Here is a 25,080-nt window from a genome sequence, read left to right as displayed (position 1 = left end):
GGCTCAAATCGTCCGCTCCTCTCTTTGCCAGTCGATATACGCCTTATAATCCGCTCCAGTCCCTGACCGGATTTCTGTCTTACACCAATGCATCACGTAGAAGTCGGACAACTCGTAGCTGCAGTCAATCTGCAACGAAACCCCGTCCTGGGCTGTTTTCTAAGCGGGAGATTGAAGCACACGGGCCGAGAGACATCGAACTGGAAAAATATTCAGGGTTTGAAACACTGGAACAACGAGATTAATAATGAAAAACTTTCTCTGGGTCATTGGGTCACTGTCCTGTGGCTACTTGTTTGCATCGCCTGAATGACGGATAATAGCTTTAGCTGTGCAACAGAACACATGTTTGCTATGAGAATGTCAATACGAAAACGGGACACAACTCACAACAGAAGAAAGGAACCGGGTGAAGAGATAAAAATGTTGACTGATTAAAGTCAATGATGGATATGCAAGGTCTACATCACGTGTTTATTTTTCCCGCTCCTAATTGGCTGGAAATTGATATTGTTCACCGGATAGAAGGAGGCGGGTTGCTGGGCCGCTGCTCATTTATTCCAGAGTTCACGTCTGAACCGATTAGTTCTCTGAAGACGATTCATTCCCCAGAATTAGGTCCAGCACTGCGCCGTCCCTTGTTGGACCCTCTACATATTGACCTAAAAAGCTCTCCAGTACACATTTCAAGAAATCCACTCCATCCAAGCCCTTAACACTCTGTCTATCCCAATTAATGTTGTGAAAGTTGAAATCACTTAATATAATTATCCTATTGTTATTGTTTTTACATACTTCCGCAATTTGCGCACATATTTGCTCCTCAATATCCCGCTGACTATCTGGGGGCCTATAAGAAACATCTAATAATGTGGTTGCCCCTTTTTTATTCCTAAACTCTACCCACAAATCTTCATTCGATGTCCTCTCCAAGATAGCATCTCTCCTCACTGCAGTAACCGACTCTTTAACGAATAATGCAACGCCTCCTCCTCTTTTGCCCTCACCCCTGTCTCGCCTGAAGATCCTATATCCCGGAATGTTGAGCTGCCAATCCTGACTCTCCCTCAACCACGTCTCAATGATGGCTACCAAATCAGAATTCCTCGTGTCAACCCTCGCCCTTAAGTCTTCTGTTTTACCTGTAATATTCCTGGCATTAAAGTAGAGGCCATCCAGCCTTGCCTTACTCCATTGAAGCTTAATGCAGTGGTTCTCCCTCTGACTTGAATGTATTACTTATTCTAATGCGTGCCTATTCTTCTAACATTGTGTGTCCCCTCCCCCTGCCGAATTAGTTTAAAGTACTTCCAACAGCACTGGCAAACCCGCCCGCAAGGAGGTTAGTTCCGCTATGGTTCAGATGTAGACCATCCCGCTTGTACAGGTCCACTTTCCCCAGAAACATCCCCAGTGTTCCAGGAATCTAAAACCCTCCCTCCTGCACGAACTCTTAAGCCACGTATTTATCTGCGCTATTCTCCTATTCCTGGTCTTGTTAGCACGTGGCACTGGGAGTAACCCAGAGATTACAACCTGAGAGATCCTGCTTTTTAGTCTACTGCCTAACTCCCTGATTTCTTGATGCAAGACATCGTCGCCCTTTCTACCTAAGTTATTGGTACCAACATGTACCATGACCTCTAATTTATCCCCCTCCCCTTTCAGGATGCCATGCAGGCGTTCAGTGACATTCCGGAGGCTGGCACCAGGGAGGCAACACACCGTCCTAGAGACACGTTGACGGCCACAATAGCGCCTATCTGTCCCCCTGACTATAGAATCCCCTATTACTATTGTTCATCCTCTCTTCCTCCCCTCCTGTACAGACAGGCTGCTTGTGGTGTCAGAAGCTTGGTTCTGTTTGCACTCCCTGGAGGAAGCAGCGCCTTCATCAGCCTCCAAAATGGAATACCAATTTGCGAACGGGACCCCAGGGGGCTCCTCAACTCCCTGCCTGTTGCTCTTGGATTACCTGGGACTACCCATTCCCTTCCTTCCTCAAGTCCCTTCAGCTGCTGTGTGACCACCTCTGTAAACGTGCTGTCCACGATGCTCTCAGACTCGCAGGTGCTCCACAGTGTCTCCAGCCGCCGTTTCAGCTCTGAAACCCAAGATTCCAGGAGCTGCAGCTGGACACAATTTCTGCACACATGCTGGTTCTGGGCACTGGAAATGTTGCCGGTTTCCTACATGGAGAACGAGGAGCACATGACGGCATTGAGCTCTCTTGCCATGTTATATCCCTTTAAATTAAACCTTTTAAATCAATTACCCTCGGGCCCTTCTTTCCTGATCCTCGTTACTACAGATTATACAAACTACAAACCACAAAAAGTCCTTAAACTACAAGCGATTAAAGTTGTAAATACATCCCGACCTTATCCACTACTTACCAGTCATTCCTTTCCCTTGTAGCCTCTACTGCTGCAGCAGGGCAAGGCCACACTCAGAAGATTTAATAAATTGGATAGCAAAGATAAAATGCAGAGAGCACCTCCTCCCCTCTGAGCCGAATTCCCACTGTTCCAAATTGCCAATAGCCACACTCACTCTGGCTGTGTCTCCCTCAGGATGAGGTCTCTCCCCTGCTCTTGTGCAAGCACACTGTAGTGTGCTTTTAATTGTCTCTTTCTTAATTAGAGCTGAGCTGAGCTGAGATGACTCACACTAGTTATGCTTCAAATACTAATCAACACCTATTAAGTCCCTAATCAGGCATCAGGTGATTGACAGATAACTGTCACACCGTCAGTTGCATCAGCTCTCTTACCAACCCTTTAACTAGACCACTGTAGTTACAAAAATTAAGAGAACTTAAAGAGAAGGACTTACCAGTTCAATTCCCACTGTGCACCAAATTGCCAGTACCCACACTGACTCTGGCCGTGCCTCACTCAGGATGAGGTCACTCACCTGTTCGTGTGCAAGCACCATGTTCAGGTTTTGTACAGTTCTCTCCATGCTCTGTATCACTGTGTGTCTGTAATCCCACCATGTTCAGGTTTTTGTACAGCTCTCTCCGTGCTCTGTATCACTGTGTGTCTGTAATCCCACCATGTTGAGGTTTTTGTACGGCTCTCTCCCTGCTCTGTTTCACTGTGCTGTGCGGCGACTCAGGTCACAGTAATACACAGCGGAGTCGCTCAGTTGTAGTTTGGAGATATCTAACCGGCTGATTTTCTCGGCAGAATCGATAGAAGCAGAAATTCTCCCCCCGGCAGCCTTTTCTTTATTTTCCTCTCCTGAAGTGTGTCTCTGAAGCAGATATTCTGGAGCCTGGCCGGGGGACTGACGATACCACTGTACCGTGTACTGACAGAACCCAGAATATTCACATCTTAAAGTAACGGTGTGACCGGCAGGAGAGGTTTGTACAGGCGGATTCCTGGAAATTATGGAACTGGAATCTGGAGGATGTAGAATAAGAACATTTTATTTTTGTTCAGCCACTGTTTGTCCAGGTGAATATGTCAATCGCGTGAATAGCTCTGCTTTTTGCAGTAACTTTACTTGCTGGAAGCCTGTTGGAACCGTGATATCCTATTTTACATGGCGAACTCTTCCGATTAGGACTGCACTGTCTGAATTTGTGTTGGGTACAGGTTCCATTGTAACTTTCAAACGGGTAATGGATCTATACTGGAAATGTAAATAAAAATATGGACCGATGGAGAAAATTCATGGGGAGTGGGAACAATTGAATTGCGCTTTTAAAGGGTCATCGCCTACACGAGGGGCCGATTGTCATCATTCCGTGCCGTATGATTCCATTAATTATATTACATTCCCGTTTCCATTTTCCGTGGTGAGACACAAACACTAGGGATCATTAGATGTTCAGCGAGGCTATCAGCTTCCAACAAAAAACATGTTTGTTGGAGAGGAACACAGCTGTGTGGCATCACTGCACACAGCAAGATCCAACACAAACTGATGGTAATAATCAGCACCGATTGGGCAAAACAGAGAGTGAGCACCAGTGGTTAATGGTCAATCATTTCCTGCGGTTTAAAACTACACGCGAATTTCTATCTGCCTTTTGCTCTATTTCTCTATGTTCTATCAATGGTGTCCTATTTTCTCCAGTTCAGCTTAATTTCAAATATGTGCAATTAATTTCATTTTATTTCTTTAATATCACATTCCCTTTATTTCACATTTTCTTCGTGCTGTTTGCGCTTTTTCCAATCGTGCGAACTTGCCCCAAAGTCTCTAAGTTGTCGATTGGGCTCAGTCTGTTCAATTTCCTCATTGGTTTTATTGTTACTCACTGGGAACTGCCTCTTCTGGCTCTCTGACAATTTCAACGCTTTCCGCTCATTGACTGATTCTTTACCGGGTTCTCTGGGTGGAGTTTTCTCTCAGTTTTACATTATCGAGGAAGAAGAATGCGGAAGTGGAATGGGCCATTCAGCCTGTGTATATAATCAATTCCAGCCTTACCCCGCCCGAAATCTAATTGTACATTTCCACCCAGCTCCCTGTGTTGGTCTGTTCCGTTCTCCCTCCTGTGTTTTCAAGTGTTCCTCTAAATATATCAACAATATCTCCATCCATTCCCTGAGGCAGGAAGTTCCACATTCTGATCTGCCTTGGTTTCAATGCATTTGTCTTAAATGTTTTATTCGTTCTGTTAGTTACTGTCATATGTTAACGGCTATTGCTTTAGACTCAATTTGTCCTGACTAAAACTGTTCATTATTGAAAAGATTTCTATGGATTCTCCTCGCGGTTCTGTTTTCCAGAAAAAAGAGACCCAGCCTGTTCAATCTTCCCAGAGAGATGTGGATTCTTGCTGATTTCTTCCCTCAGGAATGTAAGAAATCAAGGCAGAGAATCCAATCAATAGTAACAGGAGCCGCCAGGTCACCTTTCAAACCTGCTCAGCCATTCAGTAATATCCTGGCTTATTTACAACCTCAACGTCACATTCCCGCACTCTCCCCATATCCCTGATCCCTTTAGTGTCCGATAACCTGGCGAATATTCTCTTGAATGCACACAGATTATGAACATCCACAACTCTCTGAGTTACGGAATGCCACAGATTCACAACAATGGTTGTACTGAAGATATTTTTTCCTTCTCAGATGACTCTTTGATCTGAAGCTGTAACACCGAGTTCTATACTACTCAGTCTGGGGAAACTCCGGCCCAAAATCTGCCCTGTCAAAGCCCTTCAGTATATTATATGTTTTCATGAGATCGCCTCTCATTCTTCTAAACCCTAGGAAATATAGACCGAGACGACCAAATTTCTTCACATTGGAGAATCCCTTCATCTCAGGAATCAGACTGATGAATCTTTGCTGCATTCCTGCCAATGTAGATTGATATCCCTTCTGTAAGGGGAACAAAACTTTACACAGCATTCCGGACTGGAGTCCATTTCAGTCCTTCCCTCCATAAACCTCCCCCAACACCGAGTCGGATTTTACTTTGAAAGGCGCCCAGAAATCATCCAATCCTTCTCTCCCTTTCGATTATTTTTTTCTTGCTGTTTCTAAATGAGCATTCTCCTAGTTTATAATTGTTCCCTTATGTCCCTGTTCTCCTTTATAAGATTAATACATCATCCTCACTCTCTCACTGCACTGTGCCGTTTCAATTCACAGTAATCAGTGATACAGATAAATTACAGCAATCCCATCTCTCAAACATTTACATTCAATATAGAGAAGTGACTGCAGTTCCAAACTTTCACATTTCGGTCTGAGGGTGGAAACGGAGGAAAGTGATTGGTTCTATGAAGACAATTGAAAGAAATGGGGCGGCAATGTCACTAATTTCAGTCACTGATAGTCCAATAATAAAATTGCATCTGGACCTACATCAGGATCTCTTATATCTGAAGTCCGTTTTGTCACGCTCCCGTTTCTTTCCCGGGTCAGGTATTGAACGAGCCTCTGCAGGTATCCGAACTGGCCTCAGTTGTGTTGAGTTTATTCACCCGGTGCCTCATTCACATTGCGCGGCTCGGACTGCAATCTGCTGCCCAGGAGAGAGCTCTGTGACCCCGCTCCCGGGCTCCAAGGGACAGACAGAGCTCCCTCGGTCACAGTTAACACCGGGACTGGAGTCCGGAGTGTCGACAATCTCCGCTCATTAAAAGCGATTCAGAGTGTGAGAGTCCGTGATGTTGTTGTTGTCCCCGATGTGCCCGTTAAACCAATAATGGTCCAGATTCCGTCAACTCCCACATCCCACCCAAACTCCACTGATACCAATAATAAACTGACGGGGAACATTACCCGGGACGGGCTGTAACCCGGAGGGGTTTGGAGTCACTTACCGGCTGTGACAGTCACCACCGTCCCGGATCCATCCGCATAGTAAGTATCCCACCACAGTGACACCGCTCTCAGTCTCCCCGGTACAACAACCACCGACACCTCAACCTGCCGGCAAATCATCATTAGACAGTAGAAACTACCCAATTATTCAGCGGGTTTAAATGAATAAAAAAATATTTAATGTTTCAATGTCTCTGTCGGTTCAAACTGTTCTTTGTGAGGCCCTGAGCTCCGAGTAAATGGTCCCGGGAACGTGATGTTCGCTTCATATAAACCGAGAAAAATATCAAAGAAAGATAACTGAATGGTGGAAATTACAATGAAATTTAACCAGATTCCAGCTACAATAACATGAACCCGACAATTCATTATCTGGGCCCCGAGAATTTATATTGTGATCGGACAGAAGTATTTGCTCGGGTCTCTCCCACTGTGAGTGTCCCAAAATAACACAGTGTTACAAGTCAGTATAAAACCCCCCGGGTACTTGGTGAGATGTGGGAACATTAGTCAAACAGCGGGAACTGCGGTTCCCGATTCCAGCTGTTAGACCGGGGTCACATCTGGTGTTAGGGGTTTGTAACTGGGATCAGTCATTCCCAAACCCCATTCACTGACACCAATCCCGGGAAAGACATTACCATCCGCACACACTCGGCATTTGTAAAACTCAAGATGTTAACGGCAATAATCCAATCTCATTATAAACTAGACTGTGGGGCAGACGGTGTGAGGCGGTACTGTGAGGGTCTAACTGCAGATTAACTCCTCTTTTTCATTTGTTTCTGTGATAATCTGCAGTGAGAGTTTTTGTATCACGGGAAGCCGAGGCCCATCACTGTGTGTTGTACTCGTATTGAGCTTTACAGTAATAGGTGGCGGTGTCTTCAACCCTCACGCCTCCAATTTCCAGCGAAAATGAATTTCCTGCTTTATTCACCGACACAACAAATCTCCCTCCGCTGGAGATCCGCTCCCGCTCTGTCCCGGTCTGGGTTTGTTTGAAGAAAGTCCCGCCCGTAAAACGACGAGCGTTAAAACCACCATAGAAAACACAGGTGATGGTGAGAGACTGACACTCCTTCCTGGTCACCGCTGCCGGGGTCTGTGTCACTGACTGACTGAAAGAGCCTGGAATTTAAACAGAGAGAGATTAATGGACCCTTGGAGCCGAACTACGGAACTGGGTTAAAACCCCAGACAGTGTCTGTAATTGGGATGGACTCGGGCAGCTTTATATTAAATCCACACAATGTCGGTTTGTTTGATCGGTACTCACGGGGTAAACAGACACACAGGGTGAAAACAAGGAGGATTCCCATCGTTCTGCTGCCTGGAGCTGAGGGTTTATATGACGGGGAAGCTGGAGACTGCAGCCCTGGACTTCACTGGGAGAAAGGACCTGAGAGCTGGACTGAAATAATTTAGGGGGATCGAGTTGATTTGCAAAGGGCAGTTTCGCTGAGATCATTGATGGGTCGCACGTTTCCCGGGTCTCTGGCTAAGTGTTGTGTGAATAAGAGACAGGTTTATAAAAGGAGGCTGCAATTTTCTGACTCTACATTTGGATTGTGATCCGGATGTGAAAGCCCCTCCCACAATACTCTGGTGTACAGGGGTGGGGGAGGGGAGCTTTTCTTTCTGCCAGTTGTGCTGCCGCCTTCCTTTCCCCGCAGTGATGAACTGGGAGGTTGGTGCATGTGTTTGTATTGGGTGGTGTTTGTTTAAGGTGGAATGTGGTCCCAGGACACCAGGAGAACACCCTGTCCCGCTCTTATCCCAATATTCCGGCGATTGTTGCCAGGTTCGTGTGGCCCCGGACAGGCATCTGCTGATTCGCAAAAGGAAATCACAAGGTTTACTTTAAATATCCCCGGGAACTACCCTCCGCCAACACCGCAGTGTCCTTGAGCCATGAACACCACACTGGCTGCAAAGATTAACCGGACCCCGTACAATGAAACCCCTTGTCCCACCAAACCATTGACCAAAACTTATTTCAAATGCAGCATTTCCAGTTCGGATAAAATTTTACCGATCTGAAAAAATAGGTCTGATTCTCCTTCCACTGAGAGGCATCCTAACCGGCTAACCTTTACTTTTCCAGAATTTTCTGTTCTTTTATTTCAGATTTGCATCATTTGTGGTTTTTCGATTATTGCATCGTGTGGGATTGGAATGGAACCCCTGTTGTGTTTATCTTGTCTCTGAGCTGTGCTGATTATCTTTGATCGATTCTAATGCCTGCTGTTTATTGGCCACTGCACGGGGGGAAACTTCGCACCGATAGACAGGGAAAAATGCTTGTTTTAAACATTTGTTTTTTTCTTTCATGTGATGTGGGCGTCGCTGGTTGTTCAGCCTTTATTGCCCTGCTCTAATTGCCCTTGTTCAGGGGCATTTAAGAGTCAACCGCATTAATGTGGGCCTGGAGTCAGATGTAGGCAAGACCAGGTAAGGGCGGCAGATTTCCCTCCCTGAAGCACATTAGTGAAGCAGGTGGGTTTATTAACGGCAACCGGTAATGATTCAGTGGTCATCATTATACTTGGAAATCCAGGTTATTTAGAGAATTGATATTGCTGAACACTGTGATCCAGGTTTGGAGAGTCAGCGTGTCTTCCAGGGTTAGTCCCTAACTATTGAAATATTCTATCTTTGTCTTTCAGGAAGAAATGGCGAAGATTCAGGTTCTGAACAACATTCAGAATTAAGGGGTTGTGAATTGCCCTTGATATCACTGCACTGTGGTTACTCGCCAACCTCCGTCAATTCTGTTTCACCACCTCCACTATCGCTTGGAAGCTCTGAGATGTTCACTGAGTATTGGCGCTCGGTGATGGGGTACATGTTTCCACATGTCCCAGTCATGGCGTCTGCTGTTTTACACGAAGAAAACGAAAGGGTTCCCTTAATATTGATGCGGCCCTTCAATTCGACATCGCCATTTGCTGCTGTGCTGGACACTGCCGGAATCACACACACACGCCGCGTTCGGGCGCAGACACACACACACACACTCACACACAACTTTAGTTATCTACCCTCTGCTGGACACTGTCATTATCTCTCTCACACACACACACACACACACACACACATACACACACACACCTTAAGCAATCTAACCACTGCTGGTCACTTTCATAATCACACACACACAAACACACACACATTTAGACAATCTACCTTCTGCTGGACACTGCCGGAATCTCACATAATCACACACACACACACACCTTAAGCAATCTACCCTCGGCTGTACAGTGTCATAATCACACACACTTACCTTTTACAATCTACCCTCTGCTGGACACTGCCGCAATCACACACAGACACACACACACACACACACCTTTTGCAATCTACCCTCTGATGGACACTGCCGGAATCACATACACACACACACGCACTCACACACACAAAGTTTTAGCTCTGCGGGACACTGTGATAATCACACACACGCACACACCTTAAGCAATCTACCCTCTGCTGTATGGTGTCATAATCTCACACACGCAATTTTAGCAATCTACCTTCTGCTGGACACTGCCGGAATCTCTCACACACACAGACACACACACAGACACACACACACACACACACACACACCTTTAGCAATCTACCCTCTGATGGACACTGCCGCGATCACATACACACACACACACACAAACACACACACACATCTTTAGCAATCTACCCTCTGCTGGACACTGCTGGAACCTCTCTCTCTCTCTCACACACACACACACACACACACACACACATGCACACACCTTTCACAATTTACCCTCTGCTGGCCACTGCCAAAATCACAGACACACACACGCATACACACACACATTCAAACACACACCTTTAGCAATCTACCCTCTCCTGGACATTGTCATAACCACATGCACACAGACACACACACACACTTTTACCAATCTTCCATCTGCTGGACGTTGACGCAATCACACACAAACACACAAACACACACAAGCACACACTCATGCAAACACACATACATACACAGACACACACGCACAACATTATTATCTGCCCTCTAGTGGACAATGCCGGAATCTCTCTCTCTCTCTTACACACACGCACACACACACACACACACACGCACAGCGTCAGTAATCCACCCTCTGCTTGACAGTCAGAATCACACACATACTTAGAAACACAGAAACACACACATACGCACACACATATACGCTTTAGCAACCTACCCTCTGCTGGACGCTGTCATAATCACGCACACACACACCTTTGGAAATCTTCCGTCTGCTGGGCACTGCTGGAATCACACATACACACACGCACACACACACACAAAATTTTTCAATCTGCCCTCTGCTGAATACTGCCGGAATCACACAGCCACAAACATAACGTCAGCAATCTACCCTCTGCTGGACAATGTCATAATACACACACACATACACATATACACACACGCACACACACATACATACGCACGCGCACACACATACACAGACATACATACACACACACGCACAAACAAACAAACACACAAACACACAGGCACACGCAGCACACACACCTTTAGAAATCAGCCCTCCGGTGGGCACTTCAGGAATGTGACACCCACACACGCACACACACACGCGCGCGCGCGCGCACACACACACGCGCCTTTAGCAATCTACGCATTGCTGGGCACTTACGGAATCAAACACACACCTCAACCTTTCTGCTTCTTACTCGGTGAAGGGGGAGGAAGTGGCGAAGGGGTATTGTCACTGCACACCAATCGAACACCACAGAATGATATCCCTGGTTCGAATTACACAACATCAATTCGTGGAATTTCAATTCAATAAAAACCTGGAGTTATTTGTACAATAGTAAATCGTTGCCAATTGTCATGAAATCCCACCAGTCTCACAAATGGTTTGTCCTGCAAGTGACTCATGACGCAGAGCTATTTAGAAATGAGAATGGCTACGCATTCTCCCTTGATAGGGCTCTGCCATCAGAAAGGAGCCGAATTATCAGCTATTATGCTCCATTGCAAATAATGTTGGGTTATAATAACAGAAAATTATGGCAGGTCAGAAAGCATCGATGCAGAGCGAATCAGAAAAAAGGTTTCATGTCCGTGACATTTCATCTGAACTCAGTTTGAGGAGTTGCAGATTTCTGGTGAAAGGTCACAGACTGGAACCTTCACTCTGTTTCTGGGTGTATTTCCAGCATTTTCTGTTTGTGTGTCGAATTTGGTTAACTTTCTGCTGCGAGTCACAAGAGAGGAGGGGAAAATATCACCCGGAGGACAATCGCAGGCGCATTCTTTTAAATAACTATTTGGCCACAATTTGCGACCAGAGTGAATATGCCCACATTGCGGACATTTCAGTTAAAGGGCGGGTTTTACTGTTTAATTATATTAATGTTCTTTAAGAATCGTCACACAACGGCACAAATTAAACACTCAGGATCTCTCTCGGTTCCCTGGGACACAATCAGACAATGATGCTCCCCACGTAGCAAAGTCCGCACTGACTAACTGCCCCCTCAGTCCGACACTCTCTGCCGTGACCGTCAGTATCTCTGATGAAAGATCCTCTCGATTAGGATTTACTAGACAACCCGCGGCAGCCCGGCCCGTCTCTCCCGTTAGCTGTTCATGCTCTGAGCCTCCTGGCCCGCCTTGTGCTATCAGAGAGATTGCTGCAGCTCTCCCGGAACTGTAACCAGGAGCGAGGTTTTTGTACAGTGACTGCCGCGTTTTGTCTCAGTGTGGGGCTCAGCCGCACAGTAATAAACCGCGGCATCGGCGTTCCCCGTGTCTGCAATGAGCAAATTGGCCGCGTTTCTCCGACTCGGAAAGATTCGGTTCAAATCGCCGGCTTCTCCCTTTGCCAGTCGATATCTGCCTTATAATCCACTCCAGTCCCTGACCGGATTTCTGTCTGTACCAATGCATCACGTAGAAGTCGGACAACTCGTAGCTGCAGTCCATCTGCACCGAATCCCCGCTCTGGGCTGTTTTCTAAGCGGGAGATTAAAGCACACGGGCCGAGAGACATCGAAATGGAAAAATATTCAGGATATGCAACACTGGAACAACGAGATTAATAGTGTAAAATTTTCTCTGGGTCATTGGGTCACTGTCCTGTGGCTACTTGTTTGCATCGCCTGAATGACGGATAATAGCTTTAGCTGTGCAACAGAACACATGTTTGCTATGAGAATGTCAATACGAAAACGGGACAAAACTCACAACAGAAGAAAGGAACCGGGTGAAGAGATAAAAATATTGACTGATTAAAGTCAATGATGGATATACAAGGTCTACGTCACGTGTTTATTTTCCCCGCTCCTAATGGGCTGGAAATTGATATTGTTCACCGGATATTAGGAGGCGGGTTGTTGGGCCGCTGTTCATTTCTTCCAGAGTTCACGTCTGAACCGATTCGTTCTCTGAAGACGATCAACTTCTTCCGCTCCGGGGAGGGAGTGAGGGGAAGCACATCTCTTTATAAGGGTCACTATCCTAAGCGACCAACCCGGCACTATTTCTCTTTGCCCATAACTTGCTTGAATTGTACCATGTTGCGGTCGCTATCACTAAAATGCTCCCCCACCACCACCTCAGCCACCTGTCCGGATTCATTCCCCAGAATTAGGTCCAGCACTGCACCGTCCCTTGTTGGACCCTCTACATATAGACCTAAAAAGCTCTCGTGTACACGTTTCAAGAAATCCACTCCATCCAAGCCCTTAACACTCTGTCTATCCCAATTAATGTTGTGAAAGTTGAAATCACTTAATATAATTATCCTATTGTTATTGTTTTTACATACTTCCGCAATTTGCGCACATATTTGCTCCTCAATATCCCGCTGACTATCTGGGGGCCTATAAGAAACATCTAATAATGTGGTTGCCCCTTTTTTATTCCTAAACTCTACCCACAAATCTTCATTCGATGTCCTCTCCAAGATAGCATCTCTCCTCACTGCAGTAACCGACTCTTTAACTAATAATGCAACGCCTCCTCCTCTTTTGCCCTCACCCCTGTCTCGCCTGAAGATCCTATATCCCGGAATGTTGAGCTGCCAATCCTGACTCTCCCTCAACCACGTCTCAATGATGGCTACCAAATCAGAATTCCTCGTGTCAACCCTCGCCCTTAAGTCTTCTGTTTTACTTGTAATATTCCTGGCATTAAAGTAGAGGCCATCCAGCCTTGCCTTACTCCCTTGAAGCTTAATGCAGTGGTTCTCCCTCTGACTTGAATGTATTACTTATTCTGATGCGTGCCTATTCTTCTAACATTGTGTGTCCCCTCCCCCTGCCGAATTAGTTTAAAGTACTTCCAACAGCACTGGCAAACCCGCCCGCAAGGAGGTTAGTTCCGCTATGGTTCAGATGTAGACCATCCGGCTTGTAAAGGTCCACTTTCCCCAGAAACATTCCCAGTGTTCCAGGAATCTAAAACCCTCCCTCCTGCACGAACTCTTAAGCCACGTATTTATCTGCGCTATTCTCCTATTCCTGGTCTTGTTAGCACGTGGCACTGGGAGTAACCCAGAGATTACAACCTGAGAGATCCTGCTTTTTAGTCTACTGCCTAACTCCCTGATTTCTTGATGCAAGACATCGTCGCCCTTTCTACCTAAGTTATTGGTACCAACATGTACCATGACCTCTAATTTATCCCCCTCCCCTTTCAGGATGCCATGCAGGCGTTCAGTGACATTCCGGAGGCTGGCACCAGGGAGGCAACACACCGTCCTAGAGACACGTTGACGGCCACAATAGCGCCTATCTGTCCCCCTGACTATAGAATCCCCTATTACTATTGTTCATCCTCTCTTCCTCCCCTCCTGTACAGACAGGCTGCTTGTGGTGTCAGAAGCTTGGTTCTGTTTGCACTCCCTGGAGGAAGCAGCGCCTTCATCAGCCTCCAAAATGGAATACCAATTTGCGAACGGGACCCCAGGGGGCTCCTCAACTCCCTGCCTGTTGCTCTTGGATTACCTGGGACTACCCATTCCCTTCCTTCCTCAAGTCCCTTCAGCTGCTGTGTGACCACCTCTGTAAACGTGCTGTCCACGATGCTCTCAGACTCGCAGATGCTCCACAGTGTCCCCAGCCGCCGTTTCAGCTCTGAAACCCAAGATTCCAGGAGCTGCAGCTGGACACAATTTCTGCACACATGCTGGTTCTGGGCACAGGAAATGTTGCCGGTTTCCTACATGGAGAACGAGGAGCACATGACGGCTTTGAGCTCTCTTGCCATGTTATATCCCTTTAAATTAAACCTTTTAAATCAATTACCCTCCGGCCCTTCTTTCCTGATCCTCGTTACTACAGATTATACAAACTACAAAGCACAAAAAGTCCTTAAACTACAAGCGATTAAAGTTGTAAATACATCCCGACCTTATCCACTACTTACCAGTCATTCCTTTCCCTTGTAGCCTCTACTGCTGCAGCAGGGCAAGGCCACACTCAGAAGATTTAATAAATTGGATAGCAAAGATAAAATGCAGAGAGCACCTCCTCCCCTCTGAGCCGAATTCCCACTGTTCCAAATTGCCAATAGCCACACTCACTCTGGCTGTGTCTCCCTCAGGATGAGGTCTCTCCCCTGCTCTTGTGCAAGCACACTGTAGTGTGCTTTTAATTGTCTCTTTCTTAATTAGAGCTGAGCTGAGCTGAGATGACTCACACTAGTTATGCTTCAAATACTAATCAACACCTATTAAGTCCCTAATCAGGCATCAGGTGATTGACAGATAACTGTCACACCGTCAGTTGCATCAGCTCTCTTACCAACCCTTTAACTAGACCACTGTAGTTACAAAAATTAAGAGAACTTAAAGAGAAGGACTTACCAGTTCAATTCCCACTGTGCACCAAATTGCCAGTACCCACACTGACTCTGGCCGTGCCTCACTCAGGATGAGGTCACTCACCTGTTCGTGTGCAAGCACCATGTTCAGGTTTTGTACAGTTCTCTCCATGCTCTGTATCACTGTGTGTCTGTAATCCCACCATGTTCAGGTTTTTGTACAGCTCTCTCCGTGCTCTGTATCACTGTGTGTCTGTAATCCCACCATGTTGAGGTTTTTGTACGGCTCTCTCCCTGCTCTGTTTCACTGTGCTGTGCGGCGACTCAGGTCACAGTAATACACAGCGGAGTCGCTCAGTTGTAGTTTGGAGATATCTAACCGGCTGATTTTCTCGGCAGAATCGATAGAAGCAGAAATTCTCCCCCCGGCAGCCTTTTCTTTATTTTCCTCTCCTGAAGTGTGTCTCTGAAGCAGATATTCTGGAGCCTGGCCGGGGGACTGACGATACCACTGTACCGTGTACTGACAGAACCCAGAATATTCACATCTTAAAGTAACGGTGTGACCGGCAGGAGAGGTTTGTACAGGCGGATTCCTGGAAATTATGGAACTGGAATCTGGAGGATGTAGAATAAGAACATTTTATTTTTGTTCAGCCACTGTTTGTCCAGGTGAATATGTCAATCGCGTGAATAGCTCTGCTTTTTGCAGTAATTTTACTTGCTGGAAGCCTGTTGGAACCGTGTTCACTCTTATGAAAATATGATCCAGTGGGGAAGGAGGTGATATCTTATTTTACATGGCGAACTCTTCCGATTAGGACTGCACTGCCTGAATTGGTGTTGGGTACAGGTTCCATTGTAACTTTCAAACGGGTAATGGATCTATACTGGAAATGTAAATAAAAATATGGACCGATGGAGAAAATTCATGGGCAGTGGGAACAATTGAATTGCGCTTTTAAAGGGTCATCGCCTACACGAGGGGCCGATTGTCATCATTCCGTGCCGTATGATTCCATTAATTATATTACATTCCCGTTTCCATTTTCCGTGGTGAGACACAAACACTAGGGATCATTAGATGTTCAGCGAGGCTATCAGCTTCCAACAAAAAACATGTTTGTTGGAGAGGAACACAGCTGTGTGGCATCACTGCACACAGCAAGATCCAACACAAACTGATGGTAATAATCAGCACCGATTGGGCAAAACAGAGAGTGAGCACCAGTGGTTAATGGTCAATCATTTCCTGCGGTTTAAAACTACACGCGAATTTCTATCTGCCTTTTGCTCTATTTCTCTATGTTCTATCAATGGTGTCCTATTTTCTCCAGTTCATCTTAATTTCAAATATGTGCAATTAATTTCATTTTATTTCTTTAATATCACATTCCCTTTATTTCACATTTTCTTCGTGCTGTTTGCGCTTTTTCCAATCGTGCGAACTTGCCCCAAAGTCTCTAAGTTGTCGATTGGGCTCAGTCTGTTCAATTTCCTCATTGGTTTTATTGTTACTCACTGGGAACTGCCTCTTCTGGCTCTCTGACAATTTCAACGCTTTCCGCTCATTGACTGATTCTTTACCGGGTTCTCTGGGTGGAGTTTTCTCTCAGTTTTACATTATCGAGGAAGAAGAATGCGGAAGTGGAATGGACCATTCAGCCTGTGTATATAATCAATTCCAGCCTTACCCCGCCCGAAATCTAAATGTACATTTCCACCCAGCTCCCTGTGTTGGTCTGTTCCGTTCTCCCTCCTGTGTTTTCAAGTGTTCCTCTAAATATATCAACAATATCTCCATCCATTCCCTGAGGCAGCAAGTTCCACATTCTGATCTGCCTTGGTTTCAATGCATTTGTCTTAAATGTTTTATTCGTTCTGTTAGTTACTGTCATATGTTAACGGCTATTGCTTTAGACTCAATTTGTCCTGACTAAAACTGTTCATTATTGAAAAGATTTCTATGGATTCTCCTCGCGGTTCTGTTTTCCAGAAAAAAGAGACCCAGCCTGTTCAATCTTCCCAGAGAGATGTGGATTCTTGCTGATTTCTTCCCTCAGGAATGTAAGAAATCAAGGCAGAGAATCCAATCTATAGTAACAGGAGCCGCCAGGTCACCTTTCAAACCTGCTCAGCCATTCAGTAATATCCTGGCTTATTTACAACCTCAACGTCACATTCCCGCACTCTCCCCATATCCCTGATCCCTTTAGTGTCCGATAACCTGGCGAATATTCTCTTGAATGCACACAGATTATGAACATCCACAACTCTCTGAGTTACGGAATGCCACAGATTCACAACAATGGTTGTACTGAAGATATTTTTTCCTTCTCAGATGACTCTTTGATCTGAAGCTGTAACCCCGAGTTCTATACTACTCAGTCTGGGGAAACTCCGGCCCAAAATCTGCCCTGTCAAAGCCCTTCAGTATATTATATGTTTTCATGAGATCGCCTCTCATTCTTCTAAACCCTAGGAAATATAGACCGAGACGACCAAATTTCTTCACATTGGAGAATCCCTTCATCTCAGGAATCAGACTGATGAATCTTTGCTGCATTCCTGCCAATGTAGATTGATATCCCTTCTGTAAGGGGAACAAAACTTTACACAGCATTCCGGACTGGAGTCCATTTCAGTCCTTCCCTCCATAAACCTCCCCCAACACCGAGTCGGATTTTACTTTGAAATGCGCCCAGAAATCATCCAATCCTTCTCTCCCTTTCGATTATTTTTTTCTTGCTGTTTCTAAATGAGCATTCTCCTAGTTTATAATTGTTCCCTTATGTCCCTGTTCTCCTTTATAAGATTAATACATCATCCTCACTCTCTCACTGCACTGTGCCGTTTCAATTCACAGTAATCAGTGATACAGATAAATTACAGCAATCCCATCTCTCAAACATTTACATTCAATATAGAGAAGTGACTGCAGTTCCAAACTTTCACATTTCGGTCTGAGGGTGGAAACGGAGGAAAGTGATTGGTTCTATGAAGACAATTGAAAGAAATGGGGCGGCAATGTCACTAATTTCAGTCACTGATAGTCCAATAATAAAATTGCATCTGGACCTACATCAGGATCTCTTATATCTGAAGTCCGTTTTGTCACGCTCCCGTTTCTTTCCCGGGTCAGGTATTGAACGAGCCTCTGCAGGTATCCGAACTGGCCTCAGTTGTGTTGAGTTTATTCACCCGGTGCCTCATTCACATTGCGCGGCTCGGACTGCAATCTGCTGCCCAGGAGAGAGCTCTGTGACCCCGCTCCCGGGCTCCAAGGGACAGACAGAGCTCCCTCGGTCACAGTTAACACCGGGACTGGAGTCCGGAGTGTCGACAATCTCCGCTCATTAAAAGCGATTCAGAGTGTGAGAGTCCGGGATGTTGTTGTTGTCCCCGATGTGCCCGTTAAACCAATAATGGTCCAGATTCCGTCAACTCCCACATCCCACCCAAACTCCACTGATACCAATAATAAACTGACGGTGAACATTACCCGGGACGGGCTGTAACCCGGAGGGGTTTGGAGTCACTTACCGGCTGTGACAGTCACCACCGTCCCGGATCCATCCGCATAGTAAGTATCCCACCACAGTGACACCGCTCTCAGTCTCCCCGGTACAACAACCACCGACACCTCAACCTGCCGGCAAATCATCATTAGACAGTAGAAACTACCCAATTATTCAGCGGGTTTAAATGAATAAAAAAATATTTAATGTTTCAATGTCTCTGTCGGTTCAAACTGTTCTTTGTGAGGCCCTGAGCTCCGAGTAAATGGTCCCGGGAACGTGATGTTCGCTTCATATAAACCGAGAAAAATATCAAAGAAAGATAACTGAATGGTGGAAATTACAATGAAATTTAACCAGATTCCAGCTACAATAACATGAACCCGACAATTCATTATCTGGGCCCCGAGAATTTATATTGTGATCGGACAGAAGTATTTGCTCGGGTCTCTCCCACTGTGAGTGTCCCAAAATAACACAGTGTTACAAGTCAGTATAAAACCCCCCGGGTACTTGGTGAGACGTGGGAACATTAGTCAAACAGCGGGAACTGCGGTTCCCGATTCCAGCTATTAGACCGGGGTCACATCTGGTGTTAGGGGTTTGTAACTGGGATCAGTCATTTCCAAACCCCATTCACTGACACCAGTCCCGGGAAAGACATTACCATCCGCACACACTCGGCATTTGTAAAACTCAAGATGTTAACGGCAATACTCCAATCTCATTATAAACTAGACTGTGGGGCAGACGGTGTGAGGCGGTACTGTGAGGGTCTAACTGCAGATTAACTCCTCTTTTTCATTTGTTTCTGTGATAATCTGCAGTGAGAGTTTTTGTATCACGGGAAGCCGAGGCCCATCACTGTGTGTTGTACTCGTATTGAGCTTTACAGTAATAGGTGGCGGTGTCTTCAACTCTCACGCCTCGAATTTCCAGCGAAAATGAATTTCCTGCTTTATTCACCGACACAACAAATCTCCCCCCGCTGGAGATCCGCTCCCGCTCTGTCCCGGTCTGGGTTTGTTTGAAGAAAGTCCCGCCCGTAAAACGACGAGCGTTAAAACCACCATAGAAAACACAGGTGATGGTGAGAGACTGACACTCCTTCCTGGTCACCGCTGCCGGGGTCTGTGTCACTGACTGACTGAAAGAGCCTGGAATTTAAACAGAGAGAGATTAATGGACCCTTGGAGCCGAACTACGGAACTGGGTTAAAACCCCAGACAGTGTCTGTAATTGGGATGGACTCGGGCAGCTTTATATTAAATCCACACAATGTCGGTTTGTTTGATCGGTACTCACGGGGTAAACAGACACACAGGGTGAAAACAAAGAGGATTCCCATCGTTCTGCTGCCTGGAGCTGAGGGTTTATATGACGGGGAAGCTGGAGACTGCAGCCCTGGACTTCACTGGGAGAAAGGACCTGAGAGCTGGACTGAAATAATTTCGGGGGATCGAGTTGATTTGCACAGGGCAGTTTCGCTGAGATCATTGATGGGTCGCACGGCTCCCGGGTCTCTGGCTAAGTGTTGTGTGAATAAGAGACAGGTTTATAAAAGGAGGCTGCAATTTTCTGACTCTACATTTGGATTGTGATCCGGATGTGAAAGCCCCTCCCACAATACTCTGGTGTACAGGGGTGGGGGAGGGGAGCTTTTCTTTCTGCCAGTTGTGCTGCCGCCTTCCTTTCCCCGCAGTGATGAACTGGGAGGTTGGTGCATGTGTTTGTATTGGGTGGTGTTTGTTTAAGGTGGAATGTGGTCCCAGGACACCAGGAGAACACCCTGTCCCGCTCTTATCCCAATATTCCGGCGATTGTTGCCAGGTTCGTGTGGCCCCGGACAGGCATCTGCTGATTCGCAAAAGGAAATCACAAGGTTTACTTTAAATATCCCCGGGAACTACCCTCCGCCAACACCGCAGTGTCCTTGAGCCATGAACACCACACTGGCTGCAAAGATTAACCGGACCCCGTACAATGAAACCCCTTGTCCCACCAAACCATTGACCAAAACTTATTTCAAATGCAGCATTTCCAGTTCGGATAAAATTTTACCGATCTGAAAAAATAGGTCTGATTCTCTTTCCACTGAGAGGCATCCTAACCGGCTAACCTTTACTTTTCCAGAATTTTCTGTTCTTTTATTTCAGATTTGCATCATTTGTGGTTTTTCGATTATTGCATCGTGTGGGATTGGAATGGAACCCCTGTTGTGTTTATCTTGTCTCTGAGCTGTGCTGATTATCTTTGATCGATTCTAATGCCTGCTGTTTATTGGCCACTGCACGGGGGGAAACTTCGCACCGATAGACAGGGAAAAAATGCTTGTTTTAAACATTTGTTTTTTTCTTTCATGTGATGTGGGCGTCGCTGGTTGGTCAGCCTTTATTGCCCTGCTCTAATTGCCCTTGTTCAGGGGCATTTAAGAGTCAACCGCATTAATGTGGGCCTGGAGTCAGATGTAGGCAAGACCAGGTAAGGGCGGCAGATTTCCCTCCCTGAAGCACATTAGTGAAGCAGGTGGGTTTATTAACGGCAACCGGTAATGATTCAGTGGTCATCATTATACTTGGAAATCCAGGTTATTTAGAGAATTGATATTGCTGAACACTGTGATCCAGGTTTGAAGAGTCAGCGTGTCTTCCAGGGTTAGTCCCTAACTATTGAAATATTCTATCTTTGTCTTTCAGGAAGAAATGGCGAAGATTCAGGTTCTGAACAACATTCAGAATTAAGGGGTTGTGAATTGCCCTTGATATCACTGCACTGTGGTTACTCGCCAACCTCCGTCAATTCTGTTTCACCACCTCCACTATCGCTTGGAAGCTCTGAGATGTTCACTGAGTATTGGCGCTCGGTGATGGGGTACATGTTTCCACATGTCCCAGTCATGGCGTCTGCTGTTTTACACGAAGAAAACGAAAGGGTTCCCTTAATATTAATGCGGCCCTTCAATTCGACATCGCCATTTGCTGCTGTGCTGGACACTGCCGGAATCACACACACACGCCGCGCTCGGGCGCAGACACACACACACACACACACACTCACACACAACTTTAGCTATCTACCCTCTGCTGGACACTGTCATTATCTCTCTCTCACACACACACACACACACACACACACACACACCTTAAGCAATCTAACCACTGCTGGTCACTTTCATAATCACACACACACAAACACACACACATTTAGACAATCTACCTTCTGCTGGACACTGCCGGAATCTCACACAATCACACACACACACACACCTTAAGCAATCTACCCTCGGCTGTACAGTGTCATAATCACACACACTTACCTTTTACAATCTACCCTCTGCTGGACACTGCCGCAATCACACACAGACACACACACACACACACACCTTTTGCAATCTACCCTCTGATGGACACTGCCGGAATCACATACACAAACACACGCGCACTCACACACACAAAGTTTTAGCTCTGCGGGACACTGTGATAATCACACACACGCACACACCTTAAGCAATCTACCCTCTGCTGTATGGTGTCATAATCTCACACACGCAATTTTAGCAATCTACCTTCTGCTGGACACTGCCGGAATCTCTCACACACACAGACACACACACACACACACACACACACACACACACACACCTTTAGCTATCTACCCTCTGATGGACACTGCCGCGATCACATACACACACACACACACAAACACACACACACATCTTTAGCAATCTACCCTCTGCTGGACACTGCTGGAACCTCTCTCTCTCTCACACACACACACACACACACACACATGCACACACCTTTCACAATTTACCCTCTGCTGGCCACTGCCAAAATCACAGACACACACACGCATACACACACACATTCAAACACACACCTTTAGCAATCTACCCTCTGCTGGACATTGTCATAACTACATGCACACAGACACACACACACACTTTTACCAATCTTCCATCTGCTGGACGTTGACGCAATCACACACAAACACACAAACACACACAAGCACACACTCATGCAAACACACATACATACACAGACACACACGCACAACATTATTATCTGCCCTCTAGTGGACAATGCCGGAATCTCTCTCTCTCTCTTACACACACGCACACACACACACACACACGCACAGCGTCAGTAATCCACCCTCTGCTTGACAGTCAGAATCACACACATACTTAGAAACACAGAAACACACACATACGCACACACATATACGCTTTAGCAACCTACCCTCTGCTGGACGCTGTCATAATCACGCACACACACACCTTTGGAAATCTTCCGTCTGCTGGGCACTGCTGGAATCACACATACACACACGCACACACACACACAAAATTTTTCAATCTGCCCTCTGCTGAATACTGCCGGAATCACACAGCCACAAACGTAACGTCAGCAATCTACCCTCTGCTGGACAATGTCATAATACACACATACAGACACATATACACACACACACACACACATACATACGCACGCGCACACACATACACAGACATACATACACACACACGCACAAACAAACAAACACACAAACACACAGGCACACGCAGCACACACACCTTTAGAAATCAGCCCTCCGGTGGGCACTTCAGGAATGTGACACCCACACACGCACACACACACGCGCGCGCGCGCACACACACACACACGCGCCTTTAGCAATCTACGCATTGCTGGGCACTTCCGGAATCAAACACACACCTCAACCTTTCTGCTTCTTACTCGGTGAAGGGAGAGGAAGTGGCGAAGGGGTATTGTCACTGCACACCAATCGAACACCACAGAATGATATCCCTGGTTCGAATTACACAACATCAATTCGTGGAATTTCAATTCAATAAAAACCTGGAGTTATTTGTACAATAGTAAATCGTTGCCAATTGTCATGAAATCCCACCAGTCTCACAAATGGTTTGTCCTGCAAGTGACTCATGACGCAGAGCTATTTAGAAATGAGAATGGCTACTGATTCTCCCTTGATAGGGCTCTGCCATCAGAAAGGAGCCGAATGATCAGCTATTATGCTCCATTGCAAATACTGTTGGGTTATAATAACAGAAAATTATGGCAGGTCAGAAAGCATCGATGCAGAGCGAATCAGAAAAAAGGTTTCATGTCCGTGACATTTCATCTGAACTCAGTTTGAGGAGTTGCAGATTTCTGGTGAAAGGTCACAGACTGGAACCTTCACTCTGTTTCTGGTTGTATTTCCAGCATTTTCTGTTTGTGTGTCGAATTTGGTTAACTTTCTGCTGCGAGTCACAAGAGAGGAGGGGAAAATATCACCCGGAGGACAATCGCAGGCGCATTCTTTTAAATAACTATTTGGCCACAATTTGCGAGCAGAGTGAATATGCCCACATTGCGGACATTTCAGTTAAAGGGCGGGTTTTACTGTTTAATTATATTAATGTTCTTTAAGAATCGTCACACAACGGCACAAATTAAGCATTCAGGATCTCTCTCGGTTCCCTGGGACACAATCAGACAAGGAGGCTCCCCACGTAGCAAAGACCGCACTGACTAACTGCCCCCTCAGTCCGACACTCTCTGCCGTGACCGTCAGTATCTCTGATGAAATATCCTCTCCATTAGGATCCACTAGACAACCCGCGGCAGCCCGGCCCGTCTCTCCCGTTAGCTGTTCATGCTCTGAGCCTCCTGGCTCGCCATGTTCTATCAGAGAGATTGCTGCCGCAATCCCGGAACTGTAACCGGAAGCGAGGTTTTTTTACAGTGACTGCCGCGTTTTGTCTAGGTGTGGGGCTTAGCCGCACAGTAATAAACCGCGGCATCGGCGTTCCCCGTGTCTGCAATGAGCAAATTGGCCGCGTTTCTGCGACTCGGAAAGATTCGGCTCAAATCGTCCGCTCCTCTCTTTGCCAGTCGATATCTGCCTTATAATCCACTCCAGTCCCTGACCGGATTTCTGTCTGTACCAATGCATCACGTAGAAGTCGGACAACTCGTAGCTGCAGTCAATCTGCAACGAAACCCCGTCCTGGGCTGTTTTCTAAGCGGGAGATTAAAGCACACGGGCCGAGAGACATCGAAATGGAAGAATATTCAGGATATGCAACACTGGAACAACGAGATTAATAGTGTAAAATTTTCTCTGGGTCATTGGGTCACTGTCCTGTGGCTACTTGTTTGCATCTCCAGAATGACGGATAATAGCTTTAGCTGTGCAACAGAACACATGTTTGCTATGAGAATGTCAATACGAAAACGGGACACAACTCACAACAGAAGAAAGGAACCGGGTGAAGAGATAAAAATGTTGACTGATTAAAGTCAATGATGGATATGCAAGGTCTACATCACGTGTTTATTTTTCCCGCTCCTAACTGGCTGGAAATTGATACTGTTCACCGGATAGAAGGAGGCGGGTTGCTGGGCCGCTGCTCATTTCTTCCAGAGTTCACGTCTGA

The 25,080-nt window shown here is 46.2% G+C and overlaps 3 protein-coding genes across 3 annotated transcripts in view; 1 reads left to right on the top strand and 2 right to left on the bottom strand.

Moving 5' to 3' along the window:
• The window catches only part of LOC144697833 (uncharacterized), a 166,912-nt gene that overhangs the window by 26,571 nt on the left and 115,261 nt on the right, over positions 1 to 25,080 (top strand). The gene's annotated exons all lie outside the window — the stretch shown is intronic.
• On the bottom strand, positions 3,097 to 7,618 carry LOC144698393 (uncharacterized). The gene is made up of 4 exons (XM_078570342.1): positions 7,576 to 7,618; positions 7,148 to 7,427; positions 6,296 to 6,363; positions 3,097 to 3,410 (listed from the first exon to the last, which is right to left on the bottom strand). The coding sequence occupies exons 1-4, from the start codon at positions 7,616 to 7,618 to the stop codon at positions 3,097 to 3,099; spliced, it is 705 nt and encodes a 234-aa protein (XP_078426468.1).
• On the bottom strand, positions 15,419 to 19,980 carry LOC144698392 (uncharacterized). Its single transcript, XM_078570341.1, has 4 exons — positions 19,938 to 19,980; positions 19,510 to 19,789; positions 18,658 to 18,725; positions 15,419 to 15,732 (listed from the first exon to the last, which is right to left on the bottom strand). The coding sequence occupies exons 1-4, from the start codon at positions 19,978 to 19,980 to the stop codon at positions 15,419 to 15,421; spliced, it is 705 nt and encodes a 234-aa protein (XP_078426467.1).

Source organism: Cetorhinus maximus, chromosome 23 (assembly GCF_964194155.1).
Source record: "Cetorhinus maximus chromosome 23, sCetMax3.hap1.1, whole genome shotgun sequence".
Lineage (NCBI taxonomy): Eukaryota > Metazoa > Chordata > Chondrichthyes > Lamniformes > Cetorhinidae > Cetorhinus > Cetorhinus maximus.
This window is presented reverse-complemented; position numbering and strand designations above follow the sequence as displayed.